A 19,459-nucleotide genomic window follows, 5' to 3' on the forward strand; every position below is an offset into this window, starting at 1 on the left:
TGGTATTTGTGAAGGCATTGGATGAACATTTTGCATTAGGATCAATGTTCATTACTACCTGCCTTCATTTCAAGGTTTACACTTACTCACCTTATCCTACAAGTGAACCTACATGATGCTAATGAGTCATGTGCACACTTGTGTTTTGATAACAGGAATTTCCAATTCCTGCATATTGGCTTCCTCTCAAATAATTTAAATGCCTTCCATAGAGGCTACATGTACAGGAAAAGACTCTCCATAAAAGTATCAGCAGACACACTAGATTCTTGAAAACTGTATTTGAAGCATTTTCTTAAGCTTTATTTTTCTTTGATATCCAAAAACCCAGGGTGCTCAAGCTGAGCAATAATCATATTAAAGTATAATCACCATTACCCCAAGGAATCCAGTATATTGCCACGTAACTGTGAAAGCAAACCTGATTTTGCCACAGTTGATTTCAAAGATCACCTTTTGCAGTGTGTTGCTGAAGCAGCTGTACTTCCCAATATCCCTCTGAAGCACAACCGAGACCTTAACTACAGTACAGATTTAGCAATAAAGCTTTGCAAAGGTGAAAGGCTAGAATATTAATTAAATCTTCCAGACATTCCTGAATATAGCGAGACATTCTCAAACATATATTTACATGAGATGACATTAACTGCGAGTTCATTAGAAACACAACTTAATTATCCTGCTTTGTCACTCATAGGCACAAAGTTCATCCATGTTTTTTCTTTGCAAGAAATAAATTAATTTAACAGCAATGCTGCACAAATACCAAACTGAAAGAAAGAACTGAAGTGCTGAAAATCAGTAGCAGAAAAAAAATGCCTCACAAAACCCTAATACATTCTAATTTTTTAATTAACAACTACTTGCCTAACAAATTCTAAGTAGATAGAACATATCAGAACATATACATAACTCTGAATTTTTTTTCTGTATTAGAAGGAGAAATTTTTGACACATTTACTAGTAATTTTTTTCTGTGAAATTGAATGATTTAAACAAACCTGCTTCTTCTTCCAGGATTTCCAGTCATGTAGCTCAGTTTTATACTCCTCCATTTTCTTTTCGTATTCTTCCATATATTCTTCTAGCAATTCCTTTATCTCGGCCTGAATTTCTGCTTCATATGCTTTTTCATCTGATTTCTGATCAACCTCTTCCCTTCAAAACAACCATTAGCAGCACGTTGCATAAAATTACATAAGAGTTTCAATTAAGTCTGTAACATATAACAGAAATCTACTTCTCCATGAATTAACTTCATTATATCAAAAGTATGTTTTATTTAAAAAGACTAGCATAGATACTCTTAAGTGTTGATAGGATATAATTATATCAATTCCAGATAGTAACTTTATTTACTCATTAGTCTGTAGAAATTCCTTTGTGCTAGTTTTTAAGTTATTACTTATTTAAACCTTCCCTCTTTCCCAAACTCAAAAGGAATAGTGGCTGGCTAAAAGTGCCTGCAACTGCTCGAAGTCTTACTTCTGCATATCAAAATTCTAAGTTTCTAAATTAACTAATCTTATTACAACCCCACTGCTAGCAAATAAAGTACAAAAAGTATCAAATTATCAAGACATACTTCCTCAAATAAAGTTTCATGGGTGTGTTAGTAAACTTCTGAAAGTCCCGGAGGGATTTAATTTGTTTCCAAACTTTGATAATGGTCTTAAGCAGTGTTCTGTCTTTTTCTTGTTCAGCATCACGAAGTCTTCTGGTTTGTCTAGAAATATACATGCATAGCACAAGATCAATCAGAACTGTCTCACTCAGTGGAACAGATTGAAAACTTGGGATACCAAAAGCCAAGTGATAGGGGTTTCAGGGTGATTGATGGCTGCAGTGGTTTACATCCAAGGAACATAAAACCTAGACTTGAAGATTGCAGGATTTTATTTCCTCCTATATTCCAGTCTCTTTCATTTGGAACAATCTGACTTCAATTAAGTCTGTTCTTTACAGATCTCACAGTTTTCGGAAATGCTTATTACAGCTGTACATAATTAAAAACATTTTAAAGTAAATTCATGTAAACATCAGCCCAGGAAATCTACACTGCTGCTGTGAAGTAATGCTCATTACATGTGTACATTATGAAAGATGTTTTAAAATTCATATGCTTCTAGTTTCATTAAGAAGGACCTGAAGAGATGAAGTAATGTAATAAGTCCTTTGACAGACCTTCAAGATTCTTAATACAAACAAAATTAACATAGCCTTTTTTTTGGTCTCAGAATTGGTATTTCACATTTCCACCCTCTGATCTGTTTGGAAAAAGGCTATTCATTAGCACTTTTAATGACCACCACACACTTCCAATGTAAATGTCCATGCAGCACAAGCACAAGCTGTTTCACTATTATCCTGGTACAAAACGAAGTCTGTGATTAAAAAATAAACCAATATAAACTAACACATTGCTACTTGTAATATTCAGAGAATGTGGAAAACAGATGGAGTTAGAGCTGAGAGAAGAAAGACATAATACATCATTTAACAGCATAAGCCAATTTAGGGAAAACAATAAACAAAGAAGAAATGCAGACTTCAGAAAGTCATATGAGTAACTTCTCCACTTCATTAGCTAGCAGTCTGCATATTACTTATCCATGTAGCAACTTTTTCTTTTTTGTCTACCAGATGATGCCAGAAGTTGAAACTTAAAGGCATGAGGAACATAGAGATCAGTAACCACACTTATCTAATGTATGGGATTTGGAAGCAGGACCTTTCAGCAGAGAATCATCTCTGCTAAAATACATTACCCACATGAATCTGAAACACAGAATCCACAGCATTCCTACTTCAGGAAGTGAAGATGAATTTCCTAATCTGAAAACGTTTTCTGTATTCAGGTGACATTTCTTCCTCAAGCCAATGGAAAATTACAGCTTTGATCTCCAGAAAGCAAAGGGTATACATCTGTTATGTTATTGCAGGGTGGAGAAAACAATTAGATTATTTTCCATGCTACATGTCTGTAACTTCTCTCGAGTGTTCTACATTGACCATCAGGGAAATGCTCTCTTTGTCTCTAAAAGAGAGACAAGGCAGCTCAGATGATTTTACCAACACAAGTAGTCCAAGTTAGTACTGAATACCATGACAGCAAAAATTCCTGAGCCCATCTGAGCTTCACATGTGTAACAGCTTCCAGTAACAAAGCTGTAGCCAAAATGAATTACAGATATGAAAAGCTCTAGAATAATACCAGCCAAACTCATCTCATGTTACTTAAGCAACACTGATCTCAATGATTTCAGCTGAGTTTCTCCAGATTCTAGCATAAAACTAAACCACTCAAGATATAGAAAAACACATCATATACACAGAAGATGTATTCTTTCTTACTGGAGTTCACCATCAAGCAAGCCTCAGGTGCCAAAACCCAAGAATCTCATTCCCACAGTGAATTTTCCCATCACCATTTCCATGCTTTCCCTAGTGAGAGCTCCTGTCTCCAAGGTACAGTATGGTAACTGCACACCTCCTGCTCCTCGTCCCCTAGCAGATATGTTAATAAGATACTGATAAAAGCTATTCCATTTTCAATTGAAGGAATTCTTTTTCTTTCAGCATAAAATAATAAATTATAGACTACTTTATGTTCTCTCTAAGAGGAGTGTGTAGATGTGTAAGTTTAGCAGATGTAAATTTCGAGGCTGAAAGTAGAATTGTTATTAAAAACATTTTTCTTCTTCATATTGTGTGTAATATGACCCATCATATCAATTTATAGTTCTGTTTCCTTCAATGAATACCTTACTGCCTACTCTTAGATTGTGGAAAACTTTCAGACTTTTGTTATCTACTAGTTAAAAGGCTGTTCAGCATGGATATCCAAAATAACTTCGTTTTTATCATACTGCTAACACTTACAGTTCATCACTGTCCATTTGCCAAAAATAATACAAACTGTTACTACCGAGCCAAAAACTGCAGTATATTTTTACTACCCAGCTTTTCTCCAAGAACAATAACTGTAATCTTGTAAAACAAAATTCTACCACTTTATTTGTATTAACCCAATGTCAAAAGCATGGCCAAAATACCTTAGAATGGGAAGGAAATCAAGAACATTCATGTAATGAAGAAGAGGATGGAAAAAACTAGGGGGTTTGTCTGTTCAAAAAATTACCTTATTGCATTGTAAAAACTTTGTGCATCCAGCTGAAGTCTGCTGAAACTTCAATTATATTTCATTACACAAAACATACCAGTAAATAGCTACTAAGAAATTAATAAACATAATCAAATTAGACCACTTTTGAATGAAAATTTCAGCCTAAACTGTATTTTCTTCATAATGTTTTATGCAACTTCTCAATGAAAACTCTTAAATCCTCAAAATTCTTCTAGAGCTTTTTATAGTAGAATTTAAAAGTCTAACATGAATCATATTCTATACCAACATGTAAAGGAAAAAAGGAATACAATTTTAAAAACCAACAATTTAATGAATTTATACTCACCTGATCTCCATTTTGTATTCAGGTATGCTTTGTTGAGCCACAGGAACACCATCACCAGCACCTTCCATACTAGAGTGCACTGCACTCCTCAAAGCATGCAGCTTGAACAAAGAAAAAAGCAATTAACAGATGGCTTAACAAGGTATGCAGAGTACTGCACTTTGAAAGAGCTAATTACTAATGACAGAAAAACCTGAACTATCCTGATTCGGCATTTACAGGGTTTTGCCATGTTTGAGGTGATTCCTCAGCATGACAATTTAATTAGGATCCCTGGATACAGGAGGGAGATTTACTAACTTTTATCACTGCAGCAGATCTAATCAGGGGAAGATAGATCTAGGGAACATTCTGAAAACTCAGGAATCAAAGCTGTAAGTGGAAAAAGACCTAAAGTCAGCAAAAACCCCCAACTTTCACAAAAGCCTTTCTTTGGACTATGAAGGACTACTAAAGGTAATCCTTGGTGGATTAGAAAATCTCAGAATGATAGAATAGAATCACAGAATCATTAAGGTTGAAAATGGCACAGCTTTTGGCCAGTCAATCCTCTTGACTTGCCTCTGGTTGCCTGGGATAAGAGACTGACCCTCACCTGGCTACAGCCTCCTTTCAGGCAGTTGCAGAGAGCAGTAGGGTCCCCCATGAGCATCTCCAGGTTAAACCATCCCTGAAAGGAGGGTGTAGACAGATCTTGGTCTCTTCCGTCAAGTAACGAGTGACAGGACAAGAGGAAATGGCTTCACATCCCAGGGAGGTTAGATTGGATCTTGGGGAAAAAAGTTTCTTCACTGAAAGTTTTGTGAAGCTGAAACAGGCTGTGCAGAGACACCCACCATCCCTGGAGGTATTTAAAAGATGTGCAGACTGGCACTTGGGGGTTCGTGGGTTAGTGATGGATGTGGCAGTGCTGGGTTAATGGCTGAACTTGATGGTATTAGAGGTCTTTTCCAACCTTAATGATTCTATGGCTTTATAGGCTCCTATAATGAAGACATGGATAACTCAAATATTCTGCTACACACAGCACTAAGGCAAATCCTTCAAAAGTACTAACAGAACAAAGTATACCAAGGAATTATTTTGAGACACCATATGAAACATCTGTCCATCATCAGAACTATTATCTAATGCTTTATATAAAAATTCAGAAATATCTGTACACCACCTACTGACCCTCATTACATTAATCTAAAAATGAGCTTGTCAATGATTATTTTTCCCTTATAACAATTCTTTAATGTATAAAATAATGACCTTCAGTTTATGGAAATCTGAATGTATATATATTTAATAATCCAACTAATTTTTGACAGACGAGTGTTCTTGTGTGCCCTGATGACATCAGAATTGTGTTGACAATGCCTAATGTTCATGTGCATGCTTACACCAGAGGAAACCACTGCCATTACTTTCAATGTAGAGACAGAGGAAGAGTGGTGGTACACAGGGGATGAGCAGCCCTGCCAAGTTCACCCAGCAAGACAGCAACAGAGGAGCCTGCATCCAGCCTTGGGTTTTGCCATGTCACAAGAGTCCCACAGTAAATGTGGCAGCAGTATGCATTCACAACACAGCATCTGCCACAGATACACACCTGGAAACAGGTTCCACTTTTGTACAATCTGGTGAAATTAAACTGCTTCCTTTTACTTTGATTTGATAACTGAAACTAAACTTCACTAACTTCCCTCCATCACTGAATAATGTCTTTTGCTGTCTCCCTGTCAGAGCTGCTGTACACAATCCTGTAATGTCTAATCTGTCACTCACTGGGAAACATTTTGGATACTCCAAGGAACACTATGCAAATGTTATTGTATTCCTTTTACTTCAGAGTTAATTCAAATTCAAAGACCAAAGAAATTCTTTATCTAAAAAAATGCAATTCTGCACTGAACACACAGCAACTCAGTCAAATATTTGGGTTTTTAACTTCTGACAAGTTCAGTTTTTACCTTAAACTGTCATGTCATTGTCTCAACAAAGTATAAAGACAGAACAGAAATACCTTGTCTGTGAGAAGTTTGGTAAGATTCTTCTGTTTTCTTGCTAAATACTGATCATATAACTGAGCCAGTTTAGCTGCTAACACATGCTCACGGCTAAAACAGGGATGATGGGTGAATATCAGTCCAGAAATGTCAATATCCAATTGAAACAGTCCCTGAAAATCTCCAGGTCCAACAAAATACTGATTGGTAGATGTCATTTTTATTGCCTGAAAGAAAAAAAAGAATAAAATGGATTTAGAGATTCTTATAACAGTATCTTTCAAGTATTTTCTTTGTCAGAAAGGACCCATTTAGCATTACCTACATTTAAATGCTGAGTCTTAAACTGTTTTAACCTCTTGCTTTATTGACAAGTGGGTGGTACCAAATCACCATGGATACTCTACACAACAGAATTTTTATAGCCCACGTGAGGCTGAAATAAGAAGTCATGTTCCTGTACTGAAGGTTTTGCTAAGCAATGAAGAGAATGACACTGGATTAGAAAAAGCAGAGCCTGCTAGTTCTCTTTTGACACACTGGTTTAGAACTGCTTTGTTTCCTCTTAGAACTGAGCTCTAAGATAGAGTCCAACTCTCACAGAACAGTTCTCCTTGTAGATTAGGAACACAAGGAGCTCTCCTTGTAGATTGTGTAGATTAGGAAATATATTATATTTCCTAATATTTTATATATTGCTTCCCCATTCAAATACCAGGGCAACTCAGAGCAATGAAGGCAAATGAAAGCTTTCAGAAACAAAGCTTAAAAAACCTAATTCAATCCATGCAACAAAAAGACACCCATGGCTTACAGCCTCAAGTTAATGAAATCAGAAGAGAATTAACACTGCTTCCAGCTTGGCTACTCCTGCTCCCTCCCTTATTAGGATCCTTCAGAAGACATTCACCAGAGGTATTATGGTACTGTAAAAGATTGTTAGCTATGTAGTGTTTGTTGTAGTCCCTTCCTGAGAACAGGAAAAAGTGGGATTTGGAGGAAATTTAGCTGCTGCATAGGAACTTATTTAGGAGTTATTTAACTCTTTTATAGGACTGATACAAATGGCCATGAAAACACACTAGAGTCCACCTGATCCTTCCACATTCAGCTTCTCATCAAAAGATACCATGTATCATAAAAATGGCAACTTTGAATTCCTTATGCTTTAACTATTTTTCTGCCCATAAAGGACAAGCTCAGTGTCTTACCACTGTGACTTAGATATTTCTATGTCACTGTTCATGCCAGCACGGCGTTCCTGAAACATGAGCTCTCTTGGCCTATCTTTACATGATCTAAACAGTAAATTTTTCCTGCCTGCAGAAGCATCCTGCACAGATCTGTGCTACTGGATGCAGCCTGTGGGTTGCATATTTATCACTAACATCAAATGAAAGGCCACATTTAAATCTGTATCAACAACAGTCAGAAACATTTGTGTGTCCCAAATGAGCACTCTATTTAAAAGTCTTACAAGTCAGCTTTTCCAAAGAGTAATAGACTTCTAACAAGCAGAACAATAAAGCTTGCTTCAAGATTGCTGAATGGTTTTAATGAAACTTAATAAAGTAGAACTGATTTAAAGAACAGATATGGAATCACAAAAAACAGTCAATGGTCATGGTTCTTAGCACAAAACCCTTCAGGTCACCAGGGTTTCTGGTGCAGAAGAACTGGGACACTGAATCTCAGGAATCACATATATGAAATATGCTTACCTTTCTATATACTGTTTCAAGTTCTGGTGCAATGCCCTCTTCAAGTGAGAAGATTGGAGGCCTAGTAGAATACTTTTTAATTGGATTGGGCAATGCTAATATTTTGCCATCATCACCAAACCATTCTTTCCCCTACAAAAGAAAACAAAATTATATATTGTTTATTACTTTATAAAGGAATTACTTGAAAAATTATAATTCTTGCAAAAAATGCAGAATAAAAAGTGACTATGGATTGTTTGTGACTGAAATAACCAAAACTTTCCTAATACACCAAAATGAAATCTGCAAATATACCAGAGGTAAGTTTTGAAATTAAAAGACCAAGATGTTGCTCAAACTTTGATTACATTGATTTATTTTTCCTTCAACATTCAGTTTGATAGATTTGAAAAAAAATCAATACGTCACTTATTTAAATGTTATTTTCTTAAATCACTAAAATGGAAATAATTTTAAGTCTTGTTTTATACAAGAGCTAAATGGCAGCTCAGATGATTCATCAAAGCACCTCTCAAATCTTCTAGACCAAAACCTGAACTACTTAAACAACACCTATAAAAGCAGACCAGTAAGTATTTGACACAGCAATTGCTATCCACGGCTTCACATGTTCACCACTGCCCTCATTCATCCCTCTCCTCCCTTTACCTGGATTCAAATACAGCTTAAATCAGTGCAGCTGTCCAAGGATGCTGCCCTACCCTGTTAGTTCCATTCCTGTTTTAGACACCTTGTATTTATATTTATTATTACTTTCAATACCAGACCATTGAGCCAAATGTGGATGTGGTAACACCATGAAGTCAAGCAGAAAACGAACTGGGTTCCAACTGCCCATTCAAAAATTTTAGATCCAAATGTTCCCAATCTGATTAGCAAAAGCACATGAAGAATACACAGAATCACAAAAGAAAATATAAAGGGCAGCTACTGCTCAGGAGTTTAAGTCTATACTGAATCTTACCATGTATAGGATGATAATATAGGTGGACAAAATATATCCAAGCTACTTTCCCAAGTCTATTCCAAGTCTTCAAGACATACTTAAAAATCTGAAAGGAATCTAAAACCTCCCTGATAATATATACCAATATTTAATCAGCCTTACAGCCTGATCAGTGATCTGTTCCCCAGCAGGCTACAAGCAGAGCCAAGAAAAGACAACAGTTTTGTAAGACCCAGTCTGATGTTCTGACAGTGGGGTTACACTAAAAACAGACTCCTACAAAAATATGTATTTCCCAACATCTGATGCTGCTAAACATTTTGAAGATGAAAGCTCCATATCAGCATGACCATCCACTTACTTAACTATAACAAAAATAAGATACTTATAAAGATAAATAAAATAGCGATAAAAGTTACAACTAAAATGGTAGCAGTGACTTACTTGGTCCTGTCTGAGTATTCTGTTTTCTAAAATATTTTGATTAGACTGTGATACAATGGGCCTTTCTCCAGTGTAAAGACCTTCATCCTCAAGGTACCTGGGCTGCACATTTCTAGGCATCTTCTCAGAAGCAGGCACTAATGAGACATTAAGAAGAAAATAATGTAAAATATCTTGTAACTGTAGTTTTAGTTTGTTAATTCTTGAAATGATCGGCACTGTATATTAAGTATGCTGTCAGAAGTATTTTACTAATAGGAAAAAAAGAAATAAATATAGAATTGAAACAGGTCCTTATCTTAATCAAGACAGATCTCTCATATTAGTACCATCAAATGTCACAATTCTAACAAACCAATAACTAAAAATTTCTTTACAAAAAATACTTCAAGTTACTTAGTGTACTTTAGTGTTAATGGTTGCTTGCAGAACAGTGTAAAAAACCTTGAGCAGCAACTGACTAGAGAAGCATTTCTAAGCCTTTCCAATGGAAAATGAAACTTTCAGACTAGTCAGACCTTCAGTTAATAAATACTTTGCTTAAGTTAGTCTCATACAAAATATAAAACATGCATAAAAGAGTTATGTTAGCCAAATGACAGCAGGTGGAATTCGTTCTGAAGACCTGCCTGCAAGGCTGTTTCATTGTGTGTATGGATTCAGCACTTTTCAAGAAGCAACCTCAAAACAGGGAAGGATTGTACTGAGGGTTACAACAAAAGTTTTCCCTTAAATCAGAACACATTGGATCACACAGGAAGTAGTCAGAACTAAATTACAAGACATGAAAAAACAGAGGCATACAATGTCAAATATTACGACATTGCACTGCAAGCTGTACTGGTACCATTCCAGTATAGACTGGGAGACTTGTTTCTATTTCTTCCAGTTCAAATATCAAATAGCAAATGATACTATAAAGCCATTTTTTAGGACTTTGAATTTCTGTGGGAATAAAGCAAAAAAGTCAAAGATATGATCTATGCTGTATACATTAAATAACAGCAGAAGAGGGGTTAGCACCTTGCACTTCCTACAGACAGCAGTGAGGAAATTACCCCCAACCAACTGAGGTGCCCTGAGTACACTTGCCAGTGCAGCAGGTGATGACCTGCTGAGGTGTGCATGCCTCCAGCTAATCCATCTGTCAGCCTTTTTCAGACTCAACTGGATGAGCAGTGTCAGAGAGCTGCAATTAAACATCTCTCTCTGCTGCCAGAGGTAGTCAACACAAGATTTACTCAGCAGATCACAGGGTGCCATGCTATGCAAAAATCCAGGAACTAGATGGATAAGCACAATCTTCATACCTGCTAACATGCTGGGAATGAAGAGAAATTCTTTTTCCCTTTTCACTTGCTCAGTGTAGTTTTCACAATCAACAGGTTTCACTACTACAAGGTCTTCATCTGTCTGCCCTATGAATAAATCATCATCTTTCACTAGGCGTACGTCGTCATCCTATAGTTTAAGTGCAAACATCTCTGTTAGTTTGTCTGTTTCTTAAGAAAGTTTCTTGAGAAAGTACACTTTGAAAATTTTTAAGGAAAGCAAAGGTGCTGTTTTATGTAGACTAATAAAATTAACAGAAGTCTGAATAAAAAATATTAACATTTATCCTATAGTTCTCACCATTTCATCCTCCTCTTGTTCATCTTCATGAGTTTCGACACATTCCTCCTCCACCTCTTCTTCTTCACTTAATCCATTCTTTTTCCTGGCTCCAGCTTTCATTTTCTCTGGTACAGCATCAAAATTGAAGGTAAAGAAATTGTATGCTTCTTCCTCAGAAGGAAAATCACTCTGGAACTAAAAAAAGAAGACAAAGATACTGCATGATGGTATTTTAAGAAAATTAGAGCAAGTGAATAAATTGAATAAATGTTCCTATTAATAATATGAAATAGCAGCATATACAAACATTTATAACAAGGTAATTGTTATTGTATCTCAAACATAACTCATTCAAATACTGAAGTTAACTGAAATTTGTAAACAATTCATGAAACTTTCCCTATTTCTATATATTCATTCAATATTTCTTGCAAAGTTTTGTTTAAAAAAGTTTTTATATTTAAAAGAATATTAAATTTAATTAAAATTAAAAACAATATTAATTTGAAACAATATTAAATATATTTAAAAGTTTTTATATTTAAAACAATAAGAATTTCAACATTCTTACTGTTTTAAATATAAACCATTTGTGAATCAGAACACCAAAGTTTAAGTTCTGGCCACACTGCAGATACCCAGGTAAATTATATGAAGAGAAATTTCTAATGGCCTTTTGCCTCTAAAGGATCCCAGACCCTTTAGCATTAGGAAGAATCCCCTAAGAAAAGAATTAATATTATTACTTTGTGGCTAATAAATATCAATATACTAGTTGGTAAAATGCTTTAACTGCCAACTGGTGGCATTCAATAAAAAGGATTGAAACAGAAGACACATTTTTCCTGGAAACTCCAGTAGTGCCCAGATGGATTTACTAGAGCTTTTTGGGTTTTTTAATCAAATGACCCAAAACCATTCTTACATTTGATGACGGTTCCTTTTATATATATCAATTATTGGCATATACTGCTTGTGAATTTTTAAATTAAATAAAACCTTCTCCACTGCTTAAGACTGAATTCTGTCTCCTTCTTCAAACAGAATTGTGAAGCCATATAAATGCTAAATTAAATTAATATTCATTATTGAAATGGAGGAATTGGTACTTACTGTTGACTTTTGCTTAAGCTTTTTTACAGAATCACGAAACTTTACTTTTGATGGTAAGTGTGATTCACCCTCTGGCATCTCCCTGAAATTATCATCATCAGACTGCATAAAAACATATACATAAGTTTTAGCATACATTCAGTGAACCATAAAAAATACAAACAATTGACTACATTTATTGGGTATTGCATTTTTACAGAAAAAAAAACCCAACAAAAAAACCATCACCACTGTGCTAACAAATGGATTCCATATTTATTTTACAAGGGTACATCTTACTATTACTTAATTCCTTTGGGTCAAAAATAGACTGTAGAGTATGAAGAAATGGTTCACTGCATAAATGACAGTAGCTGTCCTCACTGCTGATGGGATCATTGTTTCTGCACTCCTGAACAATCACATGCTGATGTCCAAAGGGAGAGCAGGGAGGCAGCAATGGAAGCCTTGCCCTTGGGCACACAGCCCCAGCAGGGCAGCAATGCCAGGGGAGCTGCTGCCAGGGACTGCAGCCCAGGTAAGGGAATCAGGGCACTTCTCAGACAACCCCTGCTGCACTCAGGAAAAACCTCTCTGGTATTGTTTAAAACACGTGTGGTCGTTGCTTGAGTGCTGAAATACACACTTGATTATTTATTTTATTCTTTCAAACAACAACTATAATTAAAGAATATCACTTCTGCATTTTCCTAATACAAATATATTAAAACAGCACTACTTAACTGAAAGCTGTCATAATTACTTATTATAAGATAACATTGCCAAGAGTCTTCCCACAACATACATGAAATGGCAATTCTCCCCTAGACAAGTGATTTAGCCAGGCTAAATCATATTGTTTGGAATTCCATATAAAGGTGTTACTGCTATATGCTGTTATTTCCTGGGAATAACACATTCTTTGGAACACATTTTCTACAGGCACACAATCTTTCTGTGAATTCTGAAGAATATGAGTGGTAATTCTGCACAGGCAGAGCTTCTGTTGGTTTTTTTAAATACAAAATTAATTTCATTTAAAAAAATGCTTATACAAAAAAAAAACATCAATATAAAATGGTAACAAGGAAATACAACAAAATACAATGACAAAGTTAATACCCAGCATTTAGCAATTGCACTGTTCAAATTTATATAAAGCTCTATTACAGTGGGAGTTTTATTTATATAAAGCTCCTGTTATAGTAAATTTCAAATACTTCAAGGCATCTTAAGCAACAGAAGTCATGAACCTCTAAATGACAGAATTTTCCCATGATGTCCATACTACAATGTAAGCAACTTATTACTGTTAAATACATACAACAAAAACAATAATCAGAATGGTTCCCTTCTGCTTACTAATTCAAACAGCAGCATAATTTTGTTAAATGAAACTGATCTTCAAGAGTGTGCAGACTTTGATTTTTTACATGTTTCACACTCACTTTCTTTTGATAAGAATAGCAAGATAGAATGCACATTTTTACCGTTTTATCCAATCTGACTCCTGTTTTTTTTTCTCTGATGCCTTTTAAGCGCCTTGGTTGTGGACTGGGGTCTTCTTGTGATAAAGAAATTTCAGCTTTTGTCTAAGCAAACAAATGAAAAAAATGTTTAGCTGTAATAGAAATAGATCAAATCTACAATTATTCCCAGGAACTCAACACTTACTTGTATTTGTATTAGGGACAGAATCTCTAATTATAAAATCAGCTTAAGTGGTTTTCCAGATCCATATATTAATGCATCTTATTAAATTGTACAGCAAGCACTCAAAGAAATTCACTGCTTTCAAAATAGTGTAAGAAAATTTTTGACAACACAGAAGGAACTTGTAATTATTGTATCATCTGAATTACAAAACAATGATACCTTTTAAGTTACTATCAACAAATTAAATATAGACTTTAGAAAACAGCAATACAGAATGTAACTGTACTGATGAACTGAGTACTCTTTCAGCTTCAGAAATAAAAAAGCAAATATCCCAACTCAGATATACATAGCATAAGGCAAGTAAAATGAAGTGGGTGTTCCTTATAAGACTGAGGTCAACCAAACAGGATTTCTGAAGGATTCTCACCCTTGCTGCTTTCAGTTTCTCTCTCATTCGCTGTCTAACAGAAAGCTCTGCAAAGCTTGTTCTTGATGTAGAAGGAACAGGTGGCAACTCTGAAACAGAGAAAATACGGTAAGGTGTTTAAATTAAGTATTTTCTGAAAGAAATTATGGAAAATAAAACTATTTATACTGGAGTCCCACATTCCAACAGAAAGAATTTGGATGAGAAAATATGAATGAATGAAACATTTTTTTGGAATCCAGTCTTTACAAAGTATAATTTAAATGTCTTGAAACTACTACAGATCTATCTTTCATTATATACTATGAACCACTGTGAGAAATGCTTAAGCAACTTTTAGTCCACTAACATTCAGAAAAGAAAAATACATTAAGATAAACCTCACCACCACAGATTCTACTCAGAATCACCAAGAGATTTGGGAGAATTCTAGTATTTCCAAATTATACAATTTACTGCCTGTATTTGTAGAAAAGAAAATTTCATTGCATTTGGAAACTTTCAAAAGAATGAACAAAGGGCTAACCCCCTTTTTTGCACAAATTTTCTAACACCTTTAAAAGATTTATTAATCATTTGAATGGTGCAATAGTGTTTATCTGTGTACAGAAAACACAAGCAAGAATTCTCAGGAAGTCACATTTTCTCAAATATGGCCTTTGAAAGTTTTTGGAATTGAGAAAAAACTAGCAATTTCTGAAACTTCAGGCTCATGAAAGATTGCAGCACACAAAAAAAAGGCTCTGTCTGCTGGAGATGGAAATTATGAACTTTAATTGTAGTACGAAAGGTGGGTACACACTGGAAAAAAATATAACTTTTTATTCTAGCACTGGAACTGAGTCCCTTAAACAGTTATGGAACCTTCACCAGCGCAAGTTTTTAAGTTAAAAAACAAAAATAAACAGATAAACTTCAACCCTCAAAGAAACTCAATCAACCTAAAAACCCCACCAAACCCAAGTATCAAGACTTAGAAAAAAATATTTCAAGGAAGAAGCTGATCTAGAGTTACCTTTAGATTTTCCTCATGTGAATTTTTTCTACCATTTAATTCTGTTCAGTTAGCATGCAAAACATATTCTATTTCATTGCAACAAATGTGTCATTTCAATTCCATTCTGATACATGCAAACTAGAAAGCAACAGATTAGATGATCTGAAATCCTTTACAATTGTCTGTAAACATTTCCAGACAAGCTAGATGAACAGTGTAAACATACAAAATTAGGGCAGAAAAAATCTGCTGCTACTTCAAGCACCTCATAAAGCATCAGAACTTATGCTCTGTATGCAGAATTCTTTACAATTCACCTGTTCCTTGAGACAACAGGGTCATTATCTTTTCTATACATAATGAAAACCATTTTAAGGCTTTGGTTGTTGCATCAAATACTGTGAGATACTGTCATTGAAAAAAATTACCACATTAAAAATTTTAACCACATTAAAAACTGGTTTAGTTACTTTATTTCTCTGGACATACACTTTTGCTCTGTTTATGTGAACAGCGGGCTCTACAGCCAACCAAGTTGTGCTCAACTTCAAAATATATCTTTGAAGTGAAGAAAGTAAAACTGATATCCCTGAACACATTACTTTGCAGGATCACCATCAGAAGGCTGAAAAAAATCCACACCATGTTTTGGCTCCTACAGTGGCTCTGTATTTTATGTCAGGCAGATCTAACAAGTTTGCTGGATAGTCAAACTGGAATTAAACCTGAGAACCTGAAAATGCCATCTAGCGTTTTCCCTTGATTTCATCTGCACTCAGAGGGGGCCAAAGCCATTGGATGTCAGAGTGGCTTCAAAGCTCTCTGCACTGACTCTGCACTCAGAACTTCTGGGAGTGTCTCAAAGGATGCAGAAACCAGGTACAAGACAGATGTCAATGTTGTGACCAAGAATCAGTTACCTGAATGAAAACAGGGGATGGCAACTTCCAGAACAGATCCTAGAAAAACTGCTGCATTTTTCATGGATACAACTGCATAAATGCATAGTAAGACACAAACCCAACAATGAAGAAAAATTTACAGCAACTCTGCAGTTGTGCTGGCTTCACAAGGCAATAACTACCAGACAAAGGCTTTTTATTTAAAGCAATTCTTCTTTTGAAATTTACTAGTCTAACTAGTGGACTGACATACAGCCATGTCATTCCATTTAAGAAAGATATAAAGGCATTAAGCACACATATAATTGGATTAGAGTAAAATACTGAATTTCTGCAAACAGATTGCATTAAAAAACAGTAGAGACTGATTGGATGTTTGAAAGACTAATACAGAAATCATGTTGAATATTAAGTGAAGAAGTAGCTGACGGACATGTTTAAAGAAAAGCTTGCCATGGTGGGCCAAGAATAATAATCATTCCATGCTAGAAGAAAATAAACCACCTATTTGATGGACGTGACAAATTGATGATTCCAGAAAAATTATCTACTTCCCACTTGTTTTAAAATATAGTTCTCTTTTCCTGAAAAAAGCAGTGTGGGGGTGTATATACTTTTAACACCACAAATTTAACAGAATATGGTGACAACTATGACAAACTAAAAAGGCCTCAGAATAGAAGTGATGTATTATCACAGGCACTAAAATAAAGGCAAAACCAGATAGTGGAGAAAACAGACAATGTAGAACTTTTCAATGACACCTGGAAAACTGCAAGGGGAAATTATTGTTTTATTTTTAAATTGTCAGCTATCACTTGGCAAGAAGATGATAATCAGAAATTCATACACAGATCATCACTCTAACAAAGGAATGAGAAACTCAAATCTACTCTCACTTGATAACTGGGCAACACAATAGCTAACAGCAGTTGTCAGCATATTCAAAACTATAACATGTAAAACATGGACATTTATTTATAAATCTGTGAAACTGAATCCTCGAGAGGAGAGGTGAATTGAAATAAGTTTTGAATAGATACATGAAGGCTTCAGCTCAAGGTGTAGTCTCTCTCAAAATGTGAGATGCAACTTCAAAAAATCCAACCAAATAGATGGACAAATTATACTGCAATTAAGTAAACCAATGCCACAGTCTATCCAGAATATCACATGCTGTACTTTTCACTTGATCATAGGAAGCTTGCAAAATCACAGGTATTTTGGAAGCAGAAGTAACAGAGCAAAATACTTAGGAAAACAAAACATTTATCACATATGGAAACTAGCGACTAGTTTTTTTTCTGAAGAGTACTGCTGAGCTATTGTTTATTCTTGGAAAATAAGCTTCTGTAAAAGAAAATAACCATCACTAGAGGGTGCCTCCATTTCGCCATGCAATCAACTCTGAAAATTGTTTGGACTCTATCTGTCAACAGCATAGCACTTCCTAGCACAAGCTGGTACAGTGAGACTGAAAAAAACTTACAAAAGAAATGTAGGCAGACACTGAAGAGCTGGAAACACCCTTAAATTGTAAATGTCTTTAAAAAAATTGTCTTTACCATATTTTGTTAAAATGTGTTTAAGGACAGTAAAATGTGTTTAAGGACATTTTATTTTGGTAAAACTTGACATTGATGAAAAAACAAGCATATTTAGACTTCACTACATTTTTATTCTACTGATTTTTAATATTCTGCTCTTAATCAGACCTTTTATGCATTCTGTTTAGGTAAACCATAAACCTGTGCAGAAAGATTAGACACCCAGTTCTAGCAGTTTCCCACCACCATATCACTCTCTTACACTCTCTTATGTTGTAGGAGTATTTAATGTGTGACATTAAAATACCTGCCAATAAATCCAGACATCTTCATACCCATGAGAAACACTTCAAGCACAAATTATGAGGTTTACAGTACCATTAGGACTGGAAGGCACCTCTGGAGATCATCCAGTCCAACCCCCATGGCAAGGCAGTCACCTAGAGCAGCTTACACAGGAATGTGTCCTGGTGGGTTTTGAATATCTCCAGAATGGGAGACTCCACGACCTCCTTAGGCAGCATTCTCCAGTGCTCTGCCACCCTCTATGTAAAAAAATTCCTTCTCATGTTGAAGTGAAACTTTTCAGTTTATGACCACGGCTCTGTGTCCTGTCGCTAGGCACCACTGTAAAGCCTGGCACCATCCTCCGGGCACCTGCACTAATGAGATCCCTTCTCGGTCCTCTCCAGACTAAACAGGCACAGCTCCCAGAGTCTCTTTGTGTGAGAGAAATAGGCCAGACCCCTCAGCATCTTCATGGCCCTCCACTGGACCTTCTCCAGTAGCTCCATGTCTTTCCTAGTACAGAGGAGCCCACAGCTGGACATGGAACTCCAGAAGTGGCTTCACTAGGGCTGAGTAGAGGGAGAAGGTCACCCCCTGGACCTGCTGGCCACACTATTCCTGATGCACCCCAGGATACCACTGGCCCTCCTGGCACAAGAGCACTGCTGGCTCATGGACAGTTTGTCATCCACCAAGGCTCCTGCTGATCCATCCTGCCATGCCATGACAGGCAGCTATCAGATTGATTTTCCCATGGCAGAGCCATGCTGATTACTCCAAATGATCTCCTTCTCTTCTACACGCTTGGTGATGACCTCTGGAATGATCTGCTCCATCACCTTCCCAAGGATGGAGACAAGGCTGACTGGCCAGTTCACGTCCAATTACATAAATACCGCACATCTACATAAACGTATGTAAAAACCGCAAGGGCTTTTTATAACCTAACCATATTTGAACGCGACAGGAGCACGTCGTTTGAGTGCAGCCTGCCCGTCCGCTCGAAGCCCGAGCTGGCCCGGCGGTGACAAGCACAGTCCCCCGCCCAGCCCTGCGAGGAGCAGACCGCAGCAGCGCTGCCGTGTGCGGCCGGGGGGAGCCTCGGAGCGGAGCCGCGGCCCGAGAGCAGCGCGGGGGCTCCACAGCGAGGGGCCGGCAGCCGGAGCCGCGCCCCGCCGCTGGGAGTCACTCACCGCGCACCGGCTCGGGGGCGTCGCTGGGCCGTGCTGCCATGGCGCTGCTGCGCTCCGCCCGCGGCCCGCCGGGACCCGCAGCCTCCGGCGGCGGCAGCGGGGAGGAAAAGGCGATGGCGGCGGCAGCGCGGCCCGGCCCGGCGCGGAGCGGGACCCG

General features: G+C 36.7%; 1 protein-coding gene across 6 annotated transcripts in view; it reads right to left on the bottom strand.

Moving 5' to 3' along the window:
- Positions 1-19,459, bottom strand: part of LOC120497356 (complement C1q tumor necrosis factor-related protein 7) — a 65,694-nt gene that overhangs the window by 32,731 nt on the left and 13,504 nt on the right. For 2 of the 6 annotated variants that reach the window (XM_039698725.1, XM_039698726.1), the window contains exons 1-12: positions 19,303-19,447; positions 14,376-14,464; positions 13,780-13,881; positions 12,311-12,412; positions 11,216-11,392; positions 10,894-11,044; positions 9,584-9,720; positions 8,191-8,322; positions 6,487-6,696; positions 4,476-4,576; positions 1,586-1,726; positions 1,002-1,158 (exon numbers count right to left, since the gene is read on the bottom strand). In XM_039698725.1, coding sequence (XP_039554659.1) covers positions 1,002-1,158; positions 1,586-1,726; positions 4,476-4,576; positions 6,487-6,696; positions 8,191-8,322; positions 9,584-9,720; positions 10,894-11,044; positions 11,216-11,392; positions 12,311-12,412; positions 13,780-13,881; positions 14,376-14,464; positions 19,303-19,342 — 1,539 coding nt within the window. In that variant the 5' untranslated portion in view covers positions 19,343-19,447. Of the gene's footprint in view, positions 1-1,001; positions 1,159-1,585; positions 1,727-4,475; positions 4,577-6,486; positions 6,697-8,190; positions 8,323-9,583; positions 9,721-10,893; positions 11,045-11,215; positions 11,393-12,310; positions 12,413-13,779; positions 13,882-14,375; positions 14,465-18,199; positions 18,797-19,302; positions 19,448-19,459 lie in introns of those variants that run through there. The other 4 variants (XM_039698722.1, XM_039698724.1, XM_039698727.1 and 1 more) reach the window with 3 other exon arrangements.

The sequence above is a fragment of the Passer montanus genome, unplaced genomic scaffold (genome assembly GCF_014805655.1).
Source record: "Passer montanus isolate IOZ18808 unplaced genomic scaffold, ASM1480565v1 scaffold13, whole genome shotgun sequence".
In the NCBI taxonomy this organism is placed as follows: Eukaryota; Metazoa; Chordata; class Aves; order Passeriformes; family Passeridae; genus Passer; species Passer montanus.